Source organism: Podarcis melisellensis (genome assembly GCF_964234715.1).
Source record: "Podarcis melisellensis genome assembly, chromosome: Z".
NCBI classification, from domain to species: Eukaryota; Metazoa; Chordata; class Lepidosauria; order Squamata; family Lacertidae; genus Podarcis; species Podarcis melisellensis.
This window is the reverse complement of record NC_138547.1, coordinates 4,910,091-4,929,975: the sequence shown is the minus strand read 5'-3', so window position 1 is coordinate 4,929,975 and position 19,885 is coordinate 4,910,091. Positions and strand designations below refer to the sequence as shown.

The window sequence follows — 19,885 nt, the reverse complement described above, 5'->3', positions numbered from 1 at the left end:
ACTGTGTTCCACGAAGACCCCTAGATCCTTTCCACATGTACAGTGGTACCTTAATTTTGGAACAGCTTAGTTCCCAAACAACTTGAAACTCAAACGCTGCAAACCCAGAAGTCAGTGTTCCAGTTTGCAAACTTTGCTTTGAAAGTTGAATGTGCTCTGCTTTGATTCCTGAGCTTCCGTTTTTACTGTTGCGCTGCTGATTTATGTCTGCCCATTTCAACTGAAATCTTCTGTTTCCATTTTTACTGTTGCGCTGCTAATTTGTGTCCCCCCATTGCAATTCAAGTCTTCCGTTTCCAATTGCAGTGTTCTGAGGTGATATTTAGAGCTTATATTTGGTGCTTTTGTTTTTGCTATTTATTTTGCTTTTTTTGTTTTTGAGGCTTTTTCAGTTAATTTGTTTTTGAGACTGTGTGGAACCCAGTTCAGCTACTGACTGATTGTGTGACTGAGGAAATGGATAAAAGCCTCCCATCCAAACAATGACTATCATCAGTTCAGGTAAGAATTTTAATTTATTTTTTAAAAATCATCTATGATACTGTTTTATTTTAGAGTACAGTACGTTGATTATTGCTTTCATTTTATGGCTCAATGGTCTCGTTAGATCAGGGTCGGCAGGGCTTACCGGCCATGGACGAGATCACTCCCACGGAGATTGTCCATGAGCCGGACCAGCACAGCATGATGCCGGAAATCAAGTCTGTGCATGTCCGCACCACCGGAAATCACTTGTGCGCATGCCCAGATGCCAAAAAATGTGCCGGCGCAGAAACAATTTCTAGGCATCTGGGCATCTGCAAAAGCGATTTCCAGTATGTGCACGTGCACAGACGCACATGCTCAGCCACTCAGTGAGTCCCTGCGCTGCGCCAGTTTAGCGCCGCACACAGAGGACTCACCAAGCGGGCGGCTTGGTTTGGGGTCGGCTCAGGGACCGGTAAAACAGTCTTTGTGGGCTGCATCCAGCCCATGGGCCACACGTTGCCGACTCCTGTGTTAGACAGTAAAATTCATTTTAAATTGCTATTTTAGGGCTTGTTCTTAAAAGTCTGGGACGGATTAATCCATTTGCACTACCTTCTATGGAAAGCGCACCTTGGTTTTGGAACGCTTTGGTTTTGGAACAGACTTCCAGAACTGATTAAGTTTAAGAACAAAGACTGGCAATTACAGTAAGGTTTCCTTCCCTTCCAGATGGTCAGCATCACCCAACCACCCAGAGTGCTGGGGTAACCCAGTCAGATTGGCTGCATATAAATAATAAAGTGGTGTTGTTGTTCTTGTTGTTGTTGTTGTTCTTGTTAGTCAATCAGTGCTGACTCTTCCTCCAGGAGGACTTAAGCCTTTCCTGTATGCTCTACTCCTCTGCTGACCAAGAACCATGACTGAGGGGAACAAGACACTGAGGGCCTTATCAGTGGCTGCAACCAAATTATGGAAGACTTCATTCCATGAAGTGTGATTAACACCCTCCTCCCTTGATGTATTTCGCCAAGATTTTGTTTTCTTCTGGCAAGATAGTATTGTATGTGAAGTTTTCATTTGTTGGTTTTAACTGCTGAAGCACACTCCTTAGTCCTTTGTTTTATATATTGTTTATATAAATTTGTAATTTTTGTAAGCCAACCTGGGTAGTGATTTTGCACCAGAAGGGTAGGATACAAATACTTTGATGTAAGTTTACTGCTCTAGTGAAAGGCTATGACAAACCTACAGCAACAGCATCAATAAAACAATACCGATCCATATTATGAGCCAACATCCATGAGGTAAGAAAGAGACTACCAGATACACCAACAAAGCAAACCCAACTTGATTTCAAATTAAACCTTTGAATCACCACAACTATTTAGTTACAGTGGTGCCTCGCAAGACGAAATTAATTCGTTCCGCAAGTCTCTTCGTCTTGCGAGTTTTTCGTCTTGCGATGCACGGTTTTCCATAGGAATGCATTGAAAATCAATTAATGCGTTCCTATGGAAACCGCCTTCCCCCGACCTCTTCTGGCGGGCGGCATTTTAAAATCGCCCGGGACAGCGGAGGACTTCTCCGCTGTCCGGGGCGATTTAAAAGCCCCTGGGAAGGCAGGCAGGGGGGACAAAGACTTTTGCCCCCCCCCTGCCTTCAGAAAAGGTCCAGGACAGGCGCGGACCTCTCCGCAAGCAGCGCGCTCCTTGCGGAGAGTTGCAAGCGCGCCCAGGCTTTCCCGCCCCGCCGCCGGGCTTCGGGACATCGTTCCGATGCCGGGCGGCGGGGGGAGGCTTTCTCGCCCCGCCGCCCGGCATCGGGACGATGCCCCGAAGCCGGGCGGCGGGGGGAGGCTTTCCCGCCCCGCCGCCCGGCATCGGGACGATGCCCCGAAGCCGGGCGGCGGGGGGAGGCTTTCCCGCCCCGCCGCCCGGCTTCGGGACATGGTTCCGATGCCAGGCGGCGGGGGGAGGCTTTCTCGCCCCGCCGCCCGGCATCGGGACGATGCCCCGAAGCCGGAAGGCGGGGGGAGGCTTTCCCGCCCCGCCGCCCGGCATCGGGACGATGCCCCGATGCCGGGCGGCGGGGGAGGCTTTCCCACCCCGCCGCCCGGCTTCGGGACATGGTTCCGATGCCAGGCGGCGGGGGGAGGCTTTCTCGCCCCGCCGCCCGGCATCGGGACGATGCCCCGAAGCCGGGCGGCGGGGGGAGGCTTTCCCGCCCCGCCGCCCGGCATCGGGACGATGCCCCGAAGCCGGGCGGCGGGGGGAGGCTTTCCCGCCCCGCCGCCCGGCATCGGGACGATGCCCCGAAGCCGGGCGGCGGGGGGAGGCTTTCTCGCCCCGCCGCCCGGCATCGGGACGATGCCCTGATGCCGGGCGGCGGGGGGAGGCTTCAAAAGCCGTCCGGGGGCTTTTAAATCGCCCCGGACTGTCCCGGGGCGATTTAAAAGCCCCCGGTTAGGCAGGCAGGGGGGGCAAAGACTTTTGCCCCCCGCCCGCCTTGGGAAGAGGTCCTGGACCTCTTCCCAAGGCGGGCGGGGGGGGGCAAAAGTCTTTGCCCCCCCTGCCTGCCTTCAAAAGCCGTCCGGGATAGCGAGAAGCGCTTCCCTGCTATCCTGGACCGCTTTTAAAATGCTGGTGGTGGGGAGCAAAGCCTTTCGCCCCCGCCGGCCTTCCTGGACCTCTTCTGAAGTCCGGAGGGGGGAAAAAGGCTTTGCTCCCCACCGCCAGCATTTAAAAAAAGGTCCCCGAGATTTCCCTATGGGCTTTCGTCTTGCGATGCAAGCCCATAGGGAAAATCGTCTAGCGAAGCGTCGCAAAACCCGAAAAACCCTTTCGTCTTGCGGGTTTTTCGTCTTGCGAGGCATTCGTCTTGCGGGGCACCACTGTATTTTATCACTCCTTTTTCCTGATTTCTTTTTGCAGATTTTTTTAACAGCTAAGCCAAACGAGTTTAAAACTATTCAAAATAAAAACAAATTAAAATAGACTGCAGGGGTCAAGGACAGTCTTACTCATCACCATCTTCAACCAGAAAGCCTACAACTGCTTTAATGAATGAATAAATAAATTATATCTCATTTGCAGAAGCAAGTTATAAGAGATTTAAAAACACCTACAATTCGGTAGATGTCTTCATCGGGACCATCAAATTTCTGCTGCATGCGCTCTTCCAGGTAATATATGCGCAGTTTCAGGTTGAAATTCTCTTTTCGCAGCTCAATTATTTGCTATAACAAAAGAGAAATACCATGTGACATGCATACTGTACCAATCCAGCAATATCATGTGAACAGGATGGAAACAAATGCTCTCATCAAGTTTATCCGGGAATATATAACAGTGCTAGGAGAAAACTTTTAAAATGTTGAGAAAGTTCTGTGTTTTCCAAGACTACCTGTAGAGCAGAATTGAAAAACACAGTCAGCCTACAGGCTAAATTGCCTCCTAGGCAGCCCCCTGAGGGAAACATGCTAGTGGTGGGTAGAGCAACAAGTATTAATTTTACCTTTGTTCTGCGGGCAAATTTATATAGACACTCATACACTTCTCTGTCTTGCATTCAGGCAAGTAACAGGTAGTGCCACTGATGAGTGTTGCCTGGGGCGAGGCAGCATGCTGAGATGGGGCCATGGCCTGGGAAGAGTCCCAAGGGCCTCAGAGAGAGAGACCTGGAGGGCCTCATTTGGCCCCTGAGATTGTGGTCCCCACACCTGCTAAAGAGGGTGGACCAGAAACAATGTCACACAACCATATTAAAAACAGTGTAACTGAAAATATTTGGGGACCTCACCAATTCAGCTGCTACACAAAAATAACTTTGAGAGGTTTCTTTGGAGATTAAACTAATCAATGAATTCTGTGTCATTATGAGCACAAAACTCACACACACACACACACACACAAAACTCATTGTAACATGCACCTCTCAAACAAGAAACTTCATGCAACCAACACTGTGCTCCTACAGACATTTATTTGCCCCAAACAGAAACACCTACAATTAGTGCTATTTTTCTAGAAAAAGAGGTGCTGGAACTTACCATAAACATCTCCCTCATTCTCTTATAATGGCAATGGTGCCCATCTGAGAGGTGCTGGAACTAAGTTCCTATGAGTTCCCCCTGAAAAACCCCTGCCTACAATGCAAACTCTCACACAAATATGTGTGAGAGAACTAAAAAGTTGAGAATTTTTGGGCACATTGCCCAAGCAGTCTCACATATGAAAGAGAAGCCGATACTGCTTCCTGTGTGTTGAATTTGAGAGCAAGAGGTGTTTTTCAAGGGTTCCCATTGGAGTAGAATGCCCACAAGCTTCTGGACATCTGCCATCACATAGATCCCCATGCTGCAGGTCTCATTTTCAATGCTTTGTTTAAACCAACAGCAAGAGTCCCATCCAAACAGGAGGAGAAACTCCTGCTGTTTCTTACCTTTCACCCTGCACAAATGGGAGAGCACTCTGTTTCTTCTCCTCAAAGTCCCCTGTTCATGCCAATGGGATGTAGGAGAGGGGATTGGTGATACTCATAAATAATGGTTAGCAACTAAGTTGACAGATCTTATATTCCTTTAAAAATGTTGTTGAGAAAGAACAAATTGGACTTGTGACTAAACACTGCAGTGTGGACCATTCCTATTCCGGATTCCAGCCGGCATGCCTTCTTACAGCATGCACCATTTCATTTCCCCTCCCCTTCTGGTTTTCTGCCTGCTCTCCCCAAGAGGTAGTCAGCATTCTGTGGCAACCACAAAGCATGCTTGCAGGGTTCCTGGAGTTTTCTTTTTCTACCTATGCAAATTTCAGTGTTCCCAAAAGCCTACTTATGTGCATGGATGACAGTGATTTGATTGCATTAATGGATCCATCATTGGAAAGTGGCACACAGAACAGTGTTTGTGGTAGGAAACTGACAGAACCATTTTAGCCCAGAACAGACCATTCTAAATGGGACGGGAGAGACAGGGGACAGGTAAATATACAGTGGTGCCTCGCAAGACGAAATTAATTCGTTCCGCAAGTCTTTTCGTCTTGCGAGTTTTTCGTCTTGCGAAGCACGGTTTCCCATAGGAATGCATTAAAAATCAATTAATGCGTTCCTATGGAAACCGAACCGCCTTCAGACCAGGTCTGGGGACAGTCTGTCCCCCGACCTCTTCTGAAGGCTGGCGGGGGCGAAAGTCTTTGCTTCCCCCCGCCTGCCTTCCCGGGACAGCTTTTCCCAACTTTTCCGCTGTCCCAGGGCGATCTTAAAATGCTGGCGGGCGGCAGCGAAGGCTTCGCTGCCGCCCGCCAGCATTTTAAAAGCCCCCGGGACAGCAAGACTTTTCCGCTGTCCCGGGGTGATCTTAAAATGCTGCCGGGCGGCAGCGCTGCCGCCCGCCAGCATTTTAAAATCGCCCCGGGACAGCGGAGGAATTCTACGCTGTCCCGGGGCAATTTAAAAGCCCCTGGGAAGGCAGGCAGGGGACAAAGACTTTTGCCCCCCGCCCGCCTTCGGAAGAGGTCCTGGACCTCTTCCGAAGGCGGGCGGGGGGCAAAAGTCTTTGCTCCCCCCTGCCTGCCTTCAAAAGCCGTCCGGGGGCTTTTAAATCGCCCCGGACAGTCCCGGGGCGATTTTAAAGCCCCCGGTTAGGCAGGCAGGGGAGGCAAAGGTCCAGGACCTCTTCCGAAGGCGGGCGGGGGGCAAAAGTCTTTGTCCCCTGCCTGCCTTCCCGGGGGCTTTTAAATTGCCCCGGGACAGCGTAGAATTCCTCCGCTGTCCCGGGGCGATTTTAAAATGCTGGCGGGCGGCAGCACTGCTGCCCGCCAGCATTTTAAGATCGCCCCGGGACAGCGGAAAAGTCTTGCTGTCCCGGGGGCTTTTAAAATGCTGGCGGTGGGGAGCAAAGCCTTTCGCCCCCACCGGCCTTCCTGGACCTCTTCTGAAGTCCGGAGGGGGGGGAAAGGCTTTTCTCCCCACCGCCAGCATTTAAAAGAGGTCCCCGAGATTTCCCTATGGGCTTTCGTCTTGCGATGCAAGCCCATAGGGAAAATCGTCTAGCGAAGCGTCGCAAAAACCGAAAAACCCTTTCGTCTTGCAGGTTTTTCATCTTGCGAGGCATTCGTCTTGCGGGGCATCACTGTATCTTCCTCTGAAGATTTTAAACATCAACTGAACAACAGAAAAAAGGCAAACACAGTACCCTTAGGACAGTCTGCTGTCCCAGTGTCCTTCATTGCTTGAGACTTAACCTTAACCCCCAATGAAGGAGAGTAAAATGTCAGAAAATTGCATTAGAGGGAAAAGAAAAATATTTACTTTTTTCAAAAGAATGAGTTTCAAACATACATCCAAATAAGGCAATTGCCCCGTATCCCTGCTGTCTGCCAGATGCTTTCCAAATGGAGAAATCTAATATGTTACTAATAAAATATTGATGTCCATGCTTCTGTATAATGAAAGGCTTAGAGTAGGAATAGAAGCTACAAGCAATCTTGCTTAAGAGACACACACATACCAAATTCAAATGGGGCTTGGTGTGCAAACCAAACCCCAGGAGCTGCTCAGTGCAGCTTAACAAAGCAAAAGAGCTTCCACCACATTTGCAGGACTCCTAAAGAGGGCAGAAGGGCAAACAAATCACCACACAAACCTGAATGCCGCCACAGTACCAGGGTTGGCTTAGGATCCAAAGGATCCTGGACTTGGCCAGTCCCTCCCCAGAAGGGCCCATATTGGGGCTCTCTGCTGGTGGTACATATGCCTCTGGTTGCACTTCCTCAGTGGAGGACAAGCAGGTCTGGGCTTAGACAAATCCAACCACCACCATCCAGCCCAGCAAGGGGTAACTGCCGTATAAGATTGATGGGAAAGTGATAGTAATCCTTGTAAGACCTTGCTTATACGCTGAACTCAATGCAACCCTGAAGTAAACTCAGTTGTAAATTTTCAAAACCAGTAAATACTCTTAATTACCCAGAAGCAATTCTGCCCACGGGACACGGGTGGCGCTGTGGGTAAAAGCCTCAGCGCCTAGGGCTTGCCGATCGAAACGTCGGCGGTTCGAATCCCCGCGGCGGGGTGCGCTCCCGTCTTTCGGTCCCAGCGCCTGCCAACCTAGCAGTTCGAAAGCACCCTCGGGTGCAAGTAGATAAATAGGGACCGCTTTCTAGCGGGAAGGTAAACGGCGTTTCCATGCGCAGCTCTGGCTCGCCAGAGCAGCGATGTCACGCTGGCCACGTGACCCGGAAGTGTCTTCGGACAGCGCTGGCCCCTGGCCTCTTAAGTGAGATGGGCGCACAACCCCAGAGTCTGGCAAGACTGGCCCGTACGGGCAGGGGTACCTTTACATTTACCTTTAATTCTGCCCACAGAAATATGCATCTAAAACTTTCCATACTTTCCATATTTTTCGCCCTATAGGATGCACTTTTTCCCCTCCAAAAACGAAGGGGAAATGTGTGTGCGTCCTATGGGGCGAATGCAGGCTTTCGCTGAAGCCTGGAGAGCGAGAGGGGTCGGTGCGCACTGACCCCTCTCACTCTCCAGGCTTCAGGAAGCTATCCACAAGCCTTGCGAGCCCGGCAGGAGTTCCCGCCGGGTTTGCAAGGCTTGTGGGCGGCAGCCTGCAGCCCAAAGCACGGGGCACGCTCCGGAGCGCACCCCGGGCTACGGGCAGATATCGGGCAGCCCGACAAGTTCGGGGGACAGCGGGGACGCGGAGCGCCGCCATCCCGCTATTCCCTGGCCTGGTTTGGAAGCTGGCGGTGGGGAGAAGCTTGCTAGGGAGGCTGTCCCTGAAGGCAGAAGAGGGAGACGGAGCGCTCCGTCTCCCTCTTCTAGCTTGGGGATGGCTGCGGGGGGGGGGGGGATTTTCCCTTGATTTCCCCCCCAAAAAACTAGGTGCGCCCTATGGGCCGGTGCACCCTATCAGGTGAAAAATGCGGTATTTATTTGTGAAATATCTACAAATACAAGCTGTATTTTCCCAGTACTGAAAATACTTTTGTAGATTAACTTACTATGTATGCAAGAGCACAGCAGAAGCTGCATATGCAATATAGGGGAAGAATGGAGGACGTTAGGTCATTGCTTAGTCCCTTAACAGCACATTTGTAAATCCCCTTTTCCTCAGTATATTCTGAACAAGAAATGGTCTGCTTCAACCTACACACTTCACTGGGTGGCCAAAAGTCATTCACTCACATTTTCAAAGTCCTTCATGGTCCGTGCTCTAGTTGGTGACACTGTGTCTTCTGCCACATCTGGTAATGCTACAAGTTTCAAAAGACAAAATTTATTCAGATTCCAGTAAATTTAACTTTTCAGTACTGTGCATACATCACCTTCAGTTAAGAAAGAAGAGAAACTAAAAAAGAAGTAGGTAGTCAGAGAGCGGATGGCAGCAACATCAAATTCCAGTATTTGTAAAGGCTTTATTCTTTTAACAAGCCAACCAAGATCTGAAACGCTACTTCAGGTGCTTAGGCATACACAGAAAGCTTTAGTGACTATTTTTCTTTACTTTGTAACATCACGAAACTGTTTCTGAAACACCTTCATTGCCCAAATTGAAAAGGCAGTTTGCTATGCAGGATGGAGACAGGGTGATATTTGAGAAAGAAAACACAAATTTCCCTTGGGCTGACAGAAATACTTGTGTGGTTCCTCAATTCCCTTGCCGGAATTATTCACCTGGGTTATGCAGCAAGCTACAAAGTGAATAAACTATAAATCCTGCAGCTGCACAAAAGTGATATAGAAGTTGCACTCATCTCTCAACAGCTCCTACATGGTTATCTGAGATTAGCCTTAACAAGATATTACACAGAACAGGGGTTGGGAGTGTATTATGGCCATATCCTCTCATGGACAACATTACCAATGGTGTGGGTGTCATGTGTCTGTGGTGGGCACAGCCAGAAGCAAAAGTAGACAAAACAACAAGTGTGACTCTAATTTTTCTTTAAGAAGACACATTCTAGCAACACAAAAGCCAGAGGTTCCTATAGCAAACACACTGCTACCCCACACCCCATCTAAATCTATCCAGTAAAGCAAGAAGCATTACCACCACTGAAGAACATGTTCCATCCTAGCAAACACACTAAAAGAGTGCACAACAGGGCTGTTGAGGGTCACCAACGTCAGACAGGGAGGTCTGGAGGGCTATATTTGGCATGGAGTGAAGTACTAGACCAGTGTTCCCCAAAGTGGGCAATACCTCCCCCTGGGAGGTGCTGGAACAATCCAGGGGACAGTAGTGGTCTTGGGTGCAGTTGGGGGGCATTGAATAAGGGGGCGGTGGAAGCATAAAGGGCGGGAATTGAAAAATGTACATGTTTCATCTGTTTTATAATAGTGCTTACCGCCAGGTCAGGTGCCGTTGCGAGATGGTGACAACGCCTCCCTGGCAGTCATGTTGGAGGCAAGAGGTTTCCCAGGTTCGGGTGAACCCTTTTTGGCTTCACCCAAGCCTGAGAAGGTGGAACACAGCTGGCATGCCTATTTGCCTGCATCTTCCTGTTTGTTCAGCTAAAGAAGGTAGATTTCCAGGGGGGGGCGGGGGTCGCTGAGTAATTTTTTTCCTGAAAATTTTTTCCCCTGAAAAGTGGTAAAAGGTAAATGTAAAGGGATCCCTGACCATTAGGTCCAGTCACGGATGACTCTGGGGTTGTGGCGCTCATCTCGCTTTATTGGCCGAGGGAGCCGGCATACAGCTTCCGGGTCATGTGGCCAGCATGACTAAGCCGCTTCTGGTGAACCAGAGCAGCGCACGGAAATGCCGTTTACCTTCCCACCAGAGCGGTACCTATTTATCTACTTGCACTTTGTCATGCTTTCAAACTGCTAGGTTGGCAAGAGCAGGGACCGAGCAACGGGAGCTCACCCCGTGGTGGGGATTCGAACCGCCAACCTTCTGATCGGCAATTCCTAGGCTCTGTGGTTTAACCCACAGCGCCACCCAAATATGTCTGGGAACCTGTGTACTAGACTACCATCACTGGACTCAGCAATTGCATAGAAGAAGGAACTGAAATGCACCGAAGTCTACATTTGAAATTTCTTTCCCATCCCAAATTTGCTTTCTATACACACAGACCTAATCAATGAATTAAAAAAAGAGAAGGTAAGTGGCATTCCTATAGCTTTACCTCCATCACCTCCCAGACGAATTCGGACTTCATCTCCCGATACATCAAGAAGTTTGGCCATATTCACACTAGGAAGAAGCAGGAGAATTCACTTGAGGAAAGCTTTTAGAAGTCAGACTCATCAATGCAATATCTCTCACATGTACATTTCCCAAATTTAGTTGGGATCACTCAAAATCATACATAAAACAGGAACACAAGAAGCTACCTTGTAGCCAGAAATGTGGGGCAGAATATACGCCCAGTGTTTTATTTTTTTCACAGAAAATTTTGTTCCCAAACTTCACTTGTAATAGTGGAACATACCAACTGCAAATATAATATTTAGGAAGCTTGGCAAGTTGAAAATTTTCATATTTCTTTATTTAAATACAAGCAAAATAAGCATGCTAAATTAGAACACTCTCTAGGGCACCATAAATTTCCCCAGTGCAAATACAAAGTTTTCTTTGTCTAATATGCATAGGGAAAAATTCAGAAAACTCACACCACTGCTTCTGCAAAGCAAGACTTGTGACAGGAAATATCAACTTGATTGCAAGAAGGCACTCCTGAGTCACAAAAAAAGCAGCTGGCACCTGGTTAGTTTGAACATTGTTCACAACGTATTTTGGAGTACAGCACCAAGTTTTTGTAAGAGTGCCTTTCCAGTTCCAAGTGATATTATTGGCAATCTACTTAAGAATACTGTGCACCAAAAGGAAGCAACAGTCATGGCACATCATAGAGTGCAAGGTGCTTCAAGAAGCATGTGAGTTGGAGAGGTCCAATGTGCCCAGTCAGTTCCTTTTGTCTAGATATGTTTCCAATGTGAAGTATCTGGACCACAAGGCTATTGTATCACATGGGACACAGAACTTCTCTTTTGTTTTTAGTGCACTACAGTAATTGCTTGAGAAACAACGGACAAGGACTCCCCTACCTCTGGCTTTTCTGGAGGCATCTACTATAACCAAGCTTGGAAACTTGATGCTGGGTAGGCCTTTGGTCCAATTCAATACGGCTCTCTTTACATTCATAAGATTAAACCCAATGTAGCTAGAGTTGCCATCTCTCTCTCAATAAAAACAAATAAATTTTTGGATCTTAAGCTTTTTCAAGCCTGGAGAGAAGCATTAGTCACTTATTAAATGTTTGAAAATCAAGCTCCCTTCAGACCCAGTTCCCCCTTCATGCAGACTGGCATCAACAGCAGAGAAAATAGGTAACCTGTGGAAAAATCCTTGGAGAACCACACACACAGAGAGAGAAAGAGAGAGCTTTTACTTGTTTTAAAAAACTGTTTAGGATGAAGCCTTGGAGTAGGTGGAAAGAGGTGAAAGAATTAGTAATTTGACCATGTTGTTGTGTGCTGGACCCAGGCTGAAATGCTCATCATGCTTGCTTATTAGCAATCTATTTCTACACCTGAGTCAGGAGGTGGCTGACAGCCTTAATGGCAATTTGCCTCTGAGGCTGGAGGCTCCACTGAACTCTTCTGGACAATACCAACATTGTGGGTGCAAAAATTTGCCTAGTCTCCTTCAAAAGCCATACAAAGAGTCACACCCCCACAGACCTGCTCCCACTAGTGGAAAAGAGGGTTACATATCCCCCTCCACCCACCAAACCATCTTTGGTAGCACACACCTCACACATCCGCTTTTCCAGTAGCAATACAATAATGGTAATAATGGATTCAACAACAAACCACTGATGTGTGGGTGTGTGATTTTAAAAAACCCTAGTAAGAGTAAAAGATAGTTTTCCAAGAGGGGTCTTAACAAAAGGCATTAAGGGTCACCAGCCACAGGTAACACTGAGGAGTGGGGGGCGGGGACAGTGGCCCTGAATGCCTTCTGTTAAGCTCCCTCCCCGCTTTGAAAACAATTATTTTCATCCCACTAAGGTGGGGGAGGTCGTTAAAACCAGGATGGATTTGATTTAAATCAATTCGATTTAAAACACTAGTCAGGAAGACTTGATTTAAATCATTTTTTTACAGAAAGACTCATTCTTGCTGGTATAATCTTAATATTTACAACCAGATGAAGGTTTCTTTTCTGAAATAATAAATTTTCAGAGTAGTTTTTACAGTTGTTTCAAAAATTACTGATTTGGTTATGCTATTAGAAATACATAAGACAGATAATTATAGAATTATTGTGAGGTTTAATAAGTTAACTGTTTATATTTGGAAAACTTTTCTGCTGTACTTTATTGGAAGGAGAAAAACAAACATTTCCTTAATAGCAATTTAAACAATTTAACTGAAACAATAACATTATATTATATGTATCCATGTTTGTTAACTCATGTGGTTAAACATTTTTTTAAAAAATACCTTAGACTGAGTTTTAGCACACATGAAAAACTTAAATCCTTATTTCCTGATGAACAGCCTTAACTTAACGTAACTTAAACAGAAATTTTTTCCTCCAAAAGCACTTTATTTTTAAAATCCGATTTTAATTTTTAAAAATCCGATTTTAATTTTTAAAATACACGATTTTAATTTTTAAAAGTCATTTTTATCCACCCTGATTAAAGCACACACACATTCCTTGCCAACACACACCTCTCCCACTGCCTTCCCCGGCAACAACAGTACAATAGCCAACCACCTGATGCTCTTTCAAATGCCCTCCCCCCAAGGCGGTGCGCAGATACACTGCCTCTGAGGCTGGAGGCTCCACTGTACTGTAACAGGGAATAACGGTTTGGAGAGAGGAAGGGACGGAGAGGGGAAGAGAGTGGTACTGGCCTTGAATGCCTTCTCTTCGGTCAAGCCCCCACCTCTAGGAATATTATTTTCCTCCCACACGGGGGGGGGGTATTAAATCTCAATCTCAATCTCTCTCTCTCTCTCTCACACACACACACACCCCTACCTCTTTTCACGCCCGTGCAAACACGCCACGGGTAGTAAAGGGTCAGAATTAAACTCCAACTCGCCCTCGCCCTCCTCCACCCCCCTCCCTCCATCTAACGGTTCTAACGGTCTCCGCCTCCCTCGCGCAGGTACCTGCCGCTGAACTCCAAGGGCAAGGTGGGGTCTTCCCCCGGCAGCGAGTCCATAGCTGGAAACACGGGAGAGAGAGGTGAGGAGGGGCGAGCAGGCGAGCGGCTGCTGCGACTTCCCCGGCGGCGACCCGGGCTGTTATTGTCCGAGTTTGGCGGCTGGCTCGGAATTCAAACGGCCTCAGCGGCGCCCCCAGCCATCTTGATGAAGCCGCGAGAGACGCCCTGGCAAAAGCTGCGCAGTTAACCCTATGGCCTGCCGCCATCTTTCCCTGCCTACTTCCATTGAGAGAGGGCGTTTTGAGCGCCATCTTTGTTAAGGGAATTATGTGGCACGTCGCAGCCGATAGGCGGGTGAATGCAAAAGCGGGATTTTTTTCGGCGGGGCGGAAGCTGAGCCGTCATATTTGTTCCGGGTACGCGGCGCATGCCGGCAGGAAGCGACGACATGATACGGGCATTTTTTTCTCCAGGAAGAGGCGTGGCATGTGGGGGGGAGGGGTGATTGAGGCAATCTGGTCCTGAGAAGCAGCAGGAGAGGAAATAAAAGCGGGAGATATTATTTTCTCTCCTGCCAAAGCAATACATTCAAAATACATTTAATTAGAATTGTAGAGTTGGTAGGGATTCCGATGGTCATCTAGTCCAACCCCCTGCAATTCAGGAATCTTATCGAAAGCATCCATGCATAGCTGTCAACTTTTCCCTTTTCTTGCGAGGAATCCTATTCGGAATAAGGGAATTTCCCTGAAGAAAAGGGAAACGTGGACAGCTCTGCATCCATGGCAGTTGGCCTTCAAGGAAGGAGAACCCACCACCTCTTGTGGGAGTCCGTTTCACTTTCGAACAGCTCTTAACCTCAGAAAGTTCTTGCTGATGTCCAACATCCTGACTACTACACAGTACTACCAGTTCTTTGTTTATTTATAATTAAAAATACTAATCACAATGCTCAAGTCCCCAAGTAACCTTTCTCAATTATTTTATTAACAAAAAAAAATTCCTTCCAGTAGCACCTTAAAGACCAACTAAGTTATTTCTTGGTATGAGCTTTCCTGTGCATGCACACTTCTTCAGATACACTGAAACAGAAGTCACCAGACCCTTCTATATAGTGAGAAGGTGGGGAGGGGTATCTGAAGAAGTGTGCATGCACACGTAAGCTCATACCAAGAAATAACTTAGTTGGTCTTTAAGGTGCTACTGGAAGGAATTTTTTTTGTTTTGACTATGGCAGACCAACACAGCTACCTATCTGTAACTGGAATTATTTTATTATTATTTATACCCCACCAATCTTAAAACAAGATGTCACCATACAAATCATTAACTCGGTTACGTAGTTCTCTTTTACTATGCAAAGGCAGAAGTGTTGTTTCCTAACTTCCAAATATGTTGTAATTAGTATTATTAAAGATTTTTGGGGTTACAAAAGTACATGCATTGTCTCTATTCTCAGGTCGTAGAGTCTTTTCTACAAATAAGTTACGTGAGACATACAGTATAAGATTGGGGGAGAAGGGGGGAGGATGTTAAACTTACATTCTGTTACTTAATCCAAGCATCACTTGGATAGGTTCCATTTCTATTGGTTTTATTTTCTCTTGGCAGGGGGGCCAGGGCAGGGCATGGTTGGTTGGCTGCAGTGAGATTTGTCTCCTTGGGGGGGTGGATTGTTGGGTCAAGTTATCCATACTGATTTGTAAGCAGTTGATGGGTTCTTGTTATCTTGTTGGGCTGCACATGTAATAAAGGGGGGCCATACCAGGTTGAAGGTGCCCTTGTCTTTTTGTCCCCATGTCGGTTTCAATCTGCTGGTTAGCTTTTCTAGTAAGGTTTCCCATACGATTTGGTACCAGTGGTCCGTGTTCACTCCTGTCAGGTCTTGTTTCACTATTTAATGCGAAGCAGCAGTGTTTTACATATATGTACATGTAAGGTAAAGGGACCTCTGACCATTAGGTCCAGTCGTAGCCGACTCTGGGGTTGTGGTGCTCATCTCGTTTTATTGGCCAAAGGAGCCAGCGTTTGTCCGCAGACAGCTTCCGGATCATGTGGCCAGCATGATTAAGCCGCGTCTGGTGAACCAGAGCAGCGCACAGAAACGCCATTTACCTTCCCGCTGCAGCAGTACCTATTTATCTACTTGCACTTTGACGTGCTTTCGAACTGCTAGGTTGGCAGGAGCAGGGACCGAGCAACAGGAGCTCACCCCGTCTCGGGGATTCAAACCACCGACCTTCTAATCGGCAAGTCCTAGGCTTTGTGGTTTAACCCACAGCGCCACCCGCGTCCCTATATGTACATGTACTGACATCCAATTTCACTAGTTTCTTCAAACATCTCTCGTTTTGTTGAGCGTTAAGCAATCTCTCTTCTACACCTCCAGCTGCTACTTTCAACAGGTTATAAGAATTTTAAGGTTTCAAATATAGATAAATGTTCATAAATGCAGAAGGTAAACACACATACATAAACCACATATCTGAAATAGTACAGGAGAGCAATCCTGAAGCCCTCTTGATTTTTTTAAACCTCTTTTGTTGACCACCAGCATTATGTTTTCCATTTTTAAGTTCGGAATAAAGTAGTTGCTTCGAAAGATGATAATCAGGCTTCTGAAGAACATGACCAGTCCAATGAAGTTGATGTTGAAGAGTCATTGCTTCGACACTGGTGATCTTTGCTTCTTCCAGTACACAAGGGGCATTATCACAATTAAGGACCAAATGGAGAGGCTTGGAGGACCACATCCCCCCAAAACATACACACACATCTAACACCTGAGCCTTGCCCTCACCCCCACTTTAGCAGAAATCTGGACTCCTCCAACTGTGATTCTATATATTTTACCACAGCACCACAGGGCTATGATAGAGGTGGTGAAACAGTATCGTTTTGAAGCAGTTAAAGACTTCCCTCCCACTAATAAGATCAGCATTGTTTCAGCCTTATTTCAATTAGCCGCACATTTCAGAAGATTAAACCATTCTTAAACCATTTGACCAGCAAATTGTTATTGGCAAGGTTCCAGTACTACTAAAAATCAGTATCAATGTTGTGAGTTTTTGTAGTAATAATAACAATAAAGTTGTCTGGTCATTAGACCAGCATCTGTTGAAGGGATAAAATGTGAACTCTGAAGATGTTCAAGTTTGAGCTACAGAGGCCTGCTTCTAGGATTAGGATTAGTTCTAGTCTCTCGTGCATTGAATGGACTCTGACTAATAAGCATATGGTGTCTGGAAGCTAGCTAACAGAGGGAAGACAATCCTGAATTATCCAGGCACCATTATTTTTGCGGAGCGGGATTGAAGTAGAAGGCAGGAGCAGAGTGGGCCACTTTTTCCTATTGTTCTGTACTCCTCAGTTTGGAGTGGAGAGCCAATGCACAGGCAGGACAAATAGGGTTTAAATACCTTTGGATGGGGAACACAGTGGCTTTGTACATAAGAGCATAAGCAGAGCTCTGCTAGGTCAGGTCAAGGACATCTAGCCAGCATCCTGTTCTCACAACAGCCAACCAGATGTCTCCAGGGAGCACACAAGCAGGACCTGAATGCAATAGCACTCTCCCAATTTGTGATTCCCAAGAACTGGGATTCAAAGAGATACTGCCTCTGACAGTGGAGGGGCAGCATAGTCATCATGGCTAGTAGTAGTAATTTGCTTTATTTACAAATGTACAGAACACAGTGGGGGCAAAAGGGTAGCTTTTCAGCAGCAGCAGCAGCAGATCCAAGAAGAACTTGTGAAGACATTCTGTGGCTCTGCCTCCACCCCACAAAAAAATGTTTCCGCTTACACCAGCTAGAAAGTCTTGGCATCTCTGCTTTCCTGTATGTTCTCACTAGTGTTTCTCTCTTGCATGTGCATATATACGCACACCTTCCATCAGCTTCAGGGGCGTCACTTCCTCCCATTCCAACAGCTCTAGAGCAGGGATGTGAGTACCAGGGCCGTCTTTAGCAGATGCCACGCCGGGGTACAAATATCTGCCCAGCGCCCCCAAATTACCACGGATAATGGGGGTGGGTGAATCTGTGCACTGCCAGCCATGGGGGTGTGTGTACAACTCTCCACTGCAGGAGAGCAATCCCCGCAGAGGCTTGGGAAGGAAGCTGCAAGCCCGCCAGCCATATAGTTGGCGGGGCACAGTTTCCATTCTAAGCCTCTGCGGGGATCACTCTCTTCCTGCGGAGGCTTGGGAGGCAAGCTGCACGCCTGCCAGCCATATGGTTGACGGGGCACAGCTGGTGGGCGTGCGGGGAAAAGGGAGGCCGCCGGCAAAGCTGCTCAGCTCCCCCACTTGCTGGGGTGCCCCTGAGAGGCCGGCACTCTGGCACAATGCACCGCTAAGCCCTATGGGAAAGACGGCTCTGGTGAGTACCCTTTCCAGTTCCGGGGTAGCAATCCCTTCTGGGCAACCTTCTGGGAGCCACATGTCAGCAGTGGGCATGGACAGAGACAAAGTGGACAGAGCAATGAGTTTAAGTTTTACGTGGCCAGTTTCTACACACACTCACACACCCTTCTCCCTCCACCAAGGCAAGCAAGAGGCATCATCAGAGATTGATACAATCCAACCAGGCAAAAATACTCAAGGAGGGTCTGAAGCAGGGCTGGTGAAAGGTGTGGCCGAGGAGGAATTGTAGTCTAGGGAGAGCCCCAGTGGTCAGCTAGAGGTCTGGAGGGGCAAATTATCCCCCTGAGCCTGAGATTCACCACCCCTGATTTAAAATGTCTGTAGAAGCTGTATATGACCCATTCACAGGTTTTATTTAAAAAACAAAACAAAGGCAAAAGCCAAACTGGAATAGATACAAATTATATACATTTTATTTTAATTCATTTTAAATAACACTTTTCAGTATAAATTCCAACATATATTCTGATCATACATTTGATGCCTCCCATCGCGCGCACACCCCCCCCAGCCATTTGTCAAATAAAGCTCAACATATGCTCAAAAATCAGGGGCATAAATTATGGCTGGTGGATTGTCCTTGGGGACAGTGAGTTCAACTTATATTCAATTCAGTAGCCCAAACTTTGTTATATGATTTGGAGATATAAGCAGTTGAGTTTTCAGACGTTTTGAATGCATTTAAAGTTTAGGTTGCTGCAGTACAGATATTTTATTTCAGGAATTTTTTTTCTTAGGTTCTCTGTGTTAAATTATTGCTGTGGCTTATTATATCTCTTTCATTTGGTGTACATTTAAAGCATATGGCTTCCCAAAAAGAATCTTGGGAACCAAGAACTTCACTAAACTACAATTCCCAGCACCCTCAACAAACTACAGTTCCCAGGATTCTTTGGGGGAAAGCCATATGCTCTGAATGTACTTTAAATGTATGGTATGGATGTGACCAATGAGTTGGAATAAAATTTCAGGGCAAAAAGGTCTTGGCCAACCATGCTTCTGAGATCATCATACCTGTTTCATAAATTTAGCATATTTTTTGGCCTGATCTAATGCAGTGCCTATTTCACTACACAATTCATGCTGCCTCTCTACAGTTAAATTTCATGCAGTTATTTCTAGCTATGGTAGTTCATTAGATTCTAATTTTAAAAAAAACCGAACAAACACTGGCCTGCTGTTTCTGTTTGGACACAAGTGCATCCAAGTGTGATTATGGAGCAGCATATGGAGAAGAGGCAAACCTTGTCACTGGGTAGGTCATTGAGATTACATTTGCCTTCACCCAAACCAGCTATGGCATAGATTGGCATGGCTCAAAGTCATTAGTTTAAGACTTTAGCCAGAGCAAGATGAAAGGACCGTAAGCCTTTGGCCACCATGGGTAACTTACAGTTCCTTCAGTCTTCTCTATTCACACCAGGCAACAGTATCACTTCCTTGAATCTGAGTAGCATCACATACATACTATACTACAATCCCCCCACAAAAAATGGTTTAACTTCTAATGGATTCCCCTAAGGAACTCTGGCAGCCTGGGGAGAGTGCACTGAATTCTCCTTTAGAAATGCCAAAATATATCCAGAGTACAGCAATAGGCCTTCTATGGATGGGGAACCTCCCAGAAGTAGTTTACTTCCGCGCTCATGAGCCCCAGCCAACATGGCGAATAGTGAAGGACAATGGGAGTTGTAATCCAACTGCATCTGGAGGGCTACAGGTTCCCCATCCCCGATATATACTCTCAAACTGTTGCTTCTAAAATCTTACACAAGGCTGAAACACCACCCACTGTTCGGTGGTTCCATTGTTACATGTCACAGGTTTGATAGGTTGGCATACTCTC

General features: G+C 47.0%; 1 protein-coding gene across 5 annotated transcripts in view; it reads right to left on the bottom strand.

Annotated features, from left to right (window-relative positions):
- CDK5RAP2 (CDK5 regulatory subunit associated protein 2) overlaps positions 1 to 13,791 on the bottom strand; it is a 154,468-nt gene extending 140,677 nt beyond the window's left edge. For 2 of the 5 annotated variants that reach the window (XM_081896266.1, XM_081896267.1), the window contains exons 1-4: positions 13,618 to 13,789; positions 10,614 to 10,681; positions 8,665 to 8,732; positions 3,593 to 3,703 (exon numbers count right to left, since the gene is read on the bottom strand). In XM_081896266.1, the coding sequence (XP_081752392.1) occupies positions 3,593 to 3,703; positions 8,665 to 8,732; positions 10,614 to 10,681; positions 13,618 to 13,670 (300 nt within the window). In that variant the 5' untranslated portion in view covers positions 13,671 to 13,789. Of the gene's footprint in view, positions 1 to 3,592; positions 3,704 to 8,664; positions 8,733 to 10,613; positions 10,682 to 13,483; positions 13,587 to 13,617 lie in introns of those variants that run through there. The other 3 variants (XM_081896270.1, XM_081896269.1, XM_081896268.1) reach the window with 3 other exon arrangements.
- Between the last annotated feature and the right edge of the window lie 6,094 nt (positions 13,792 to 19,885).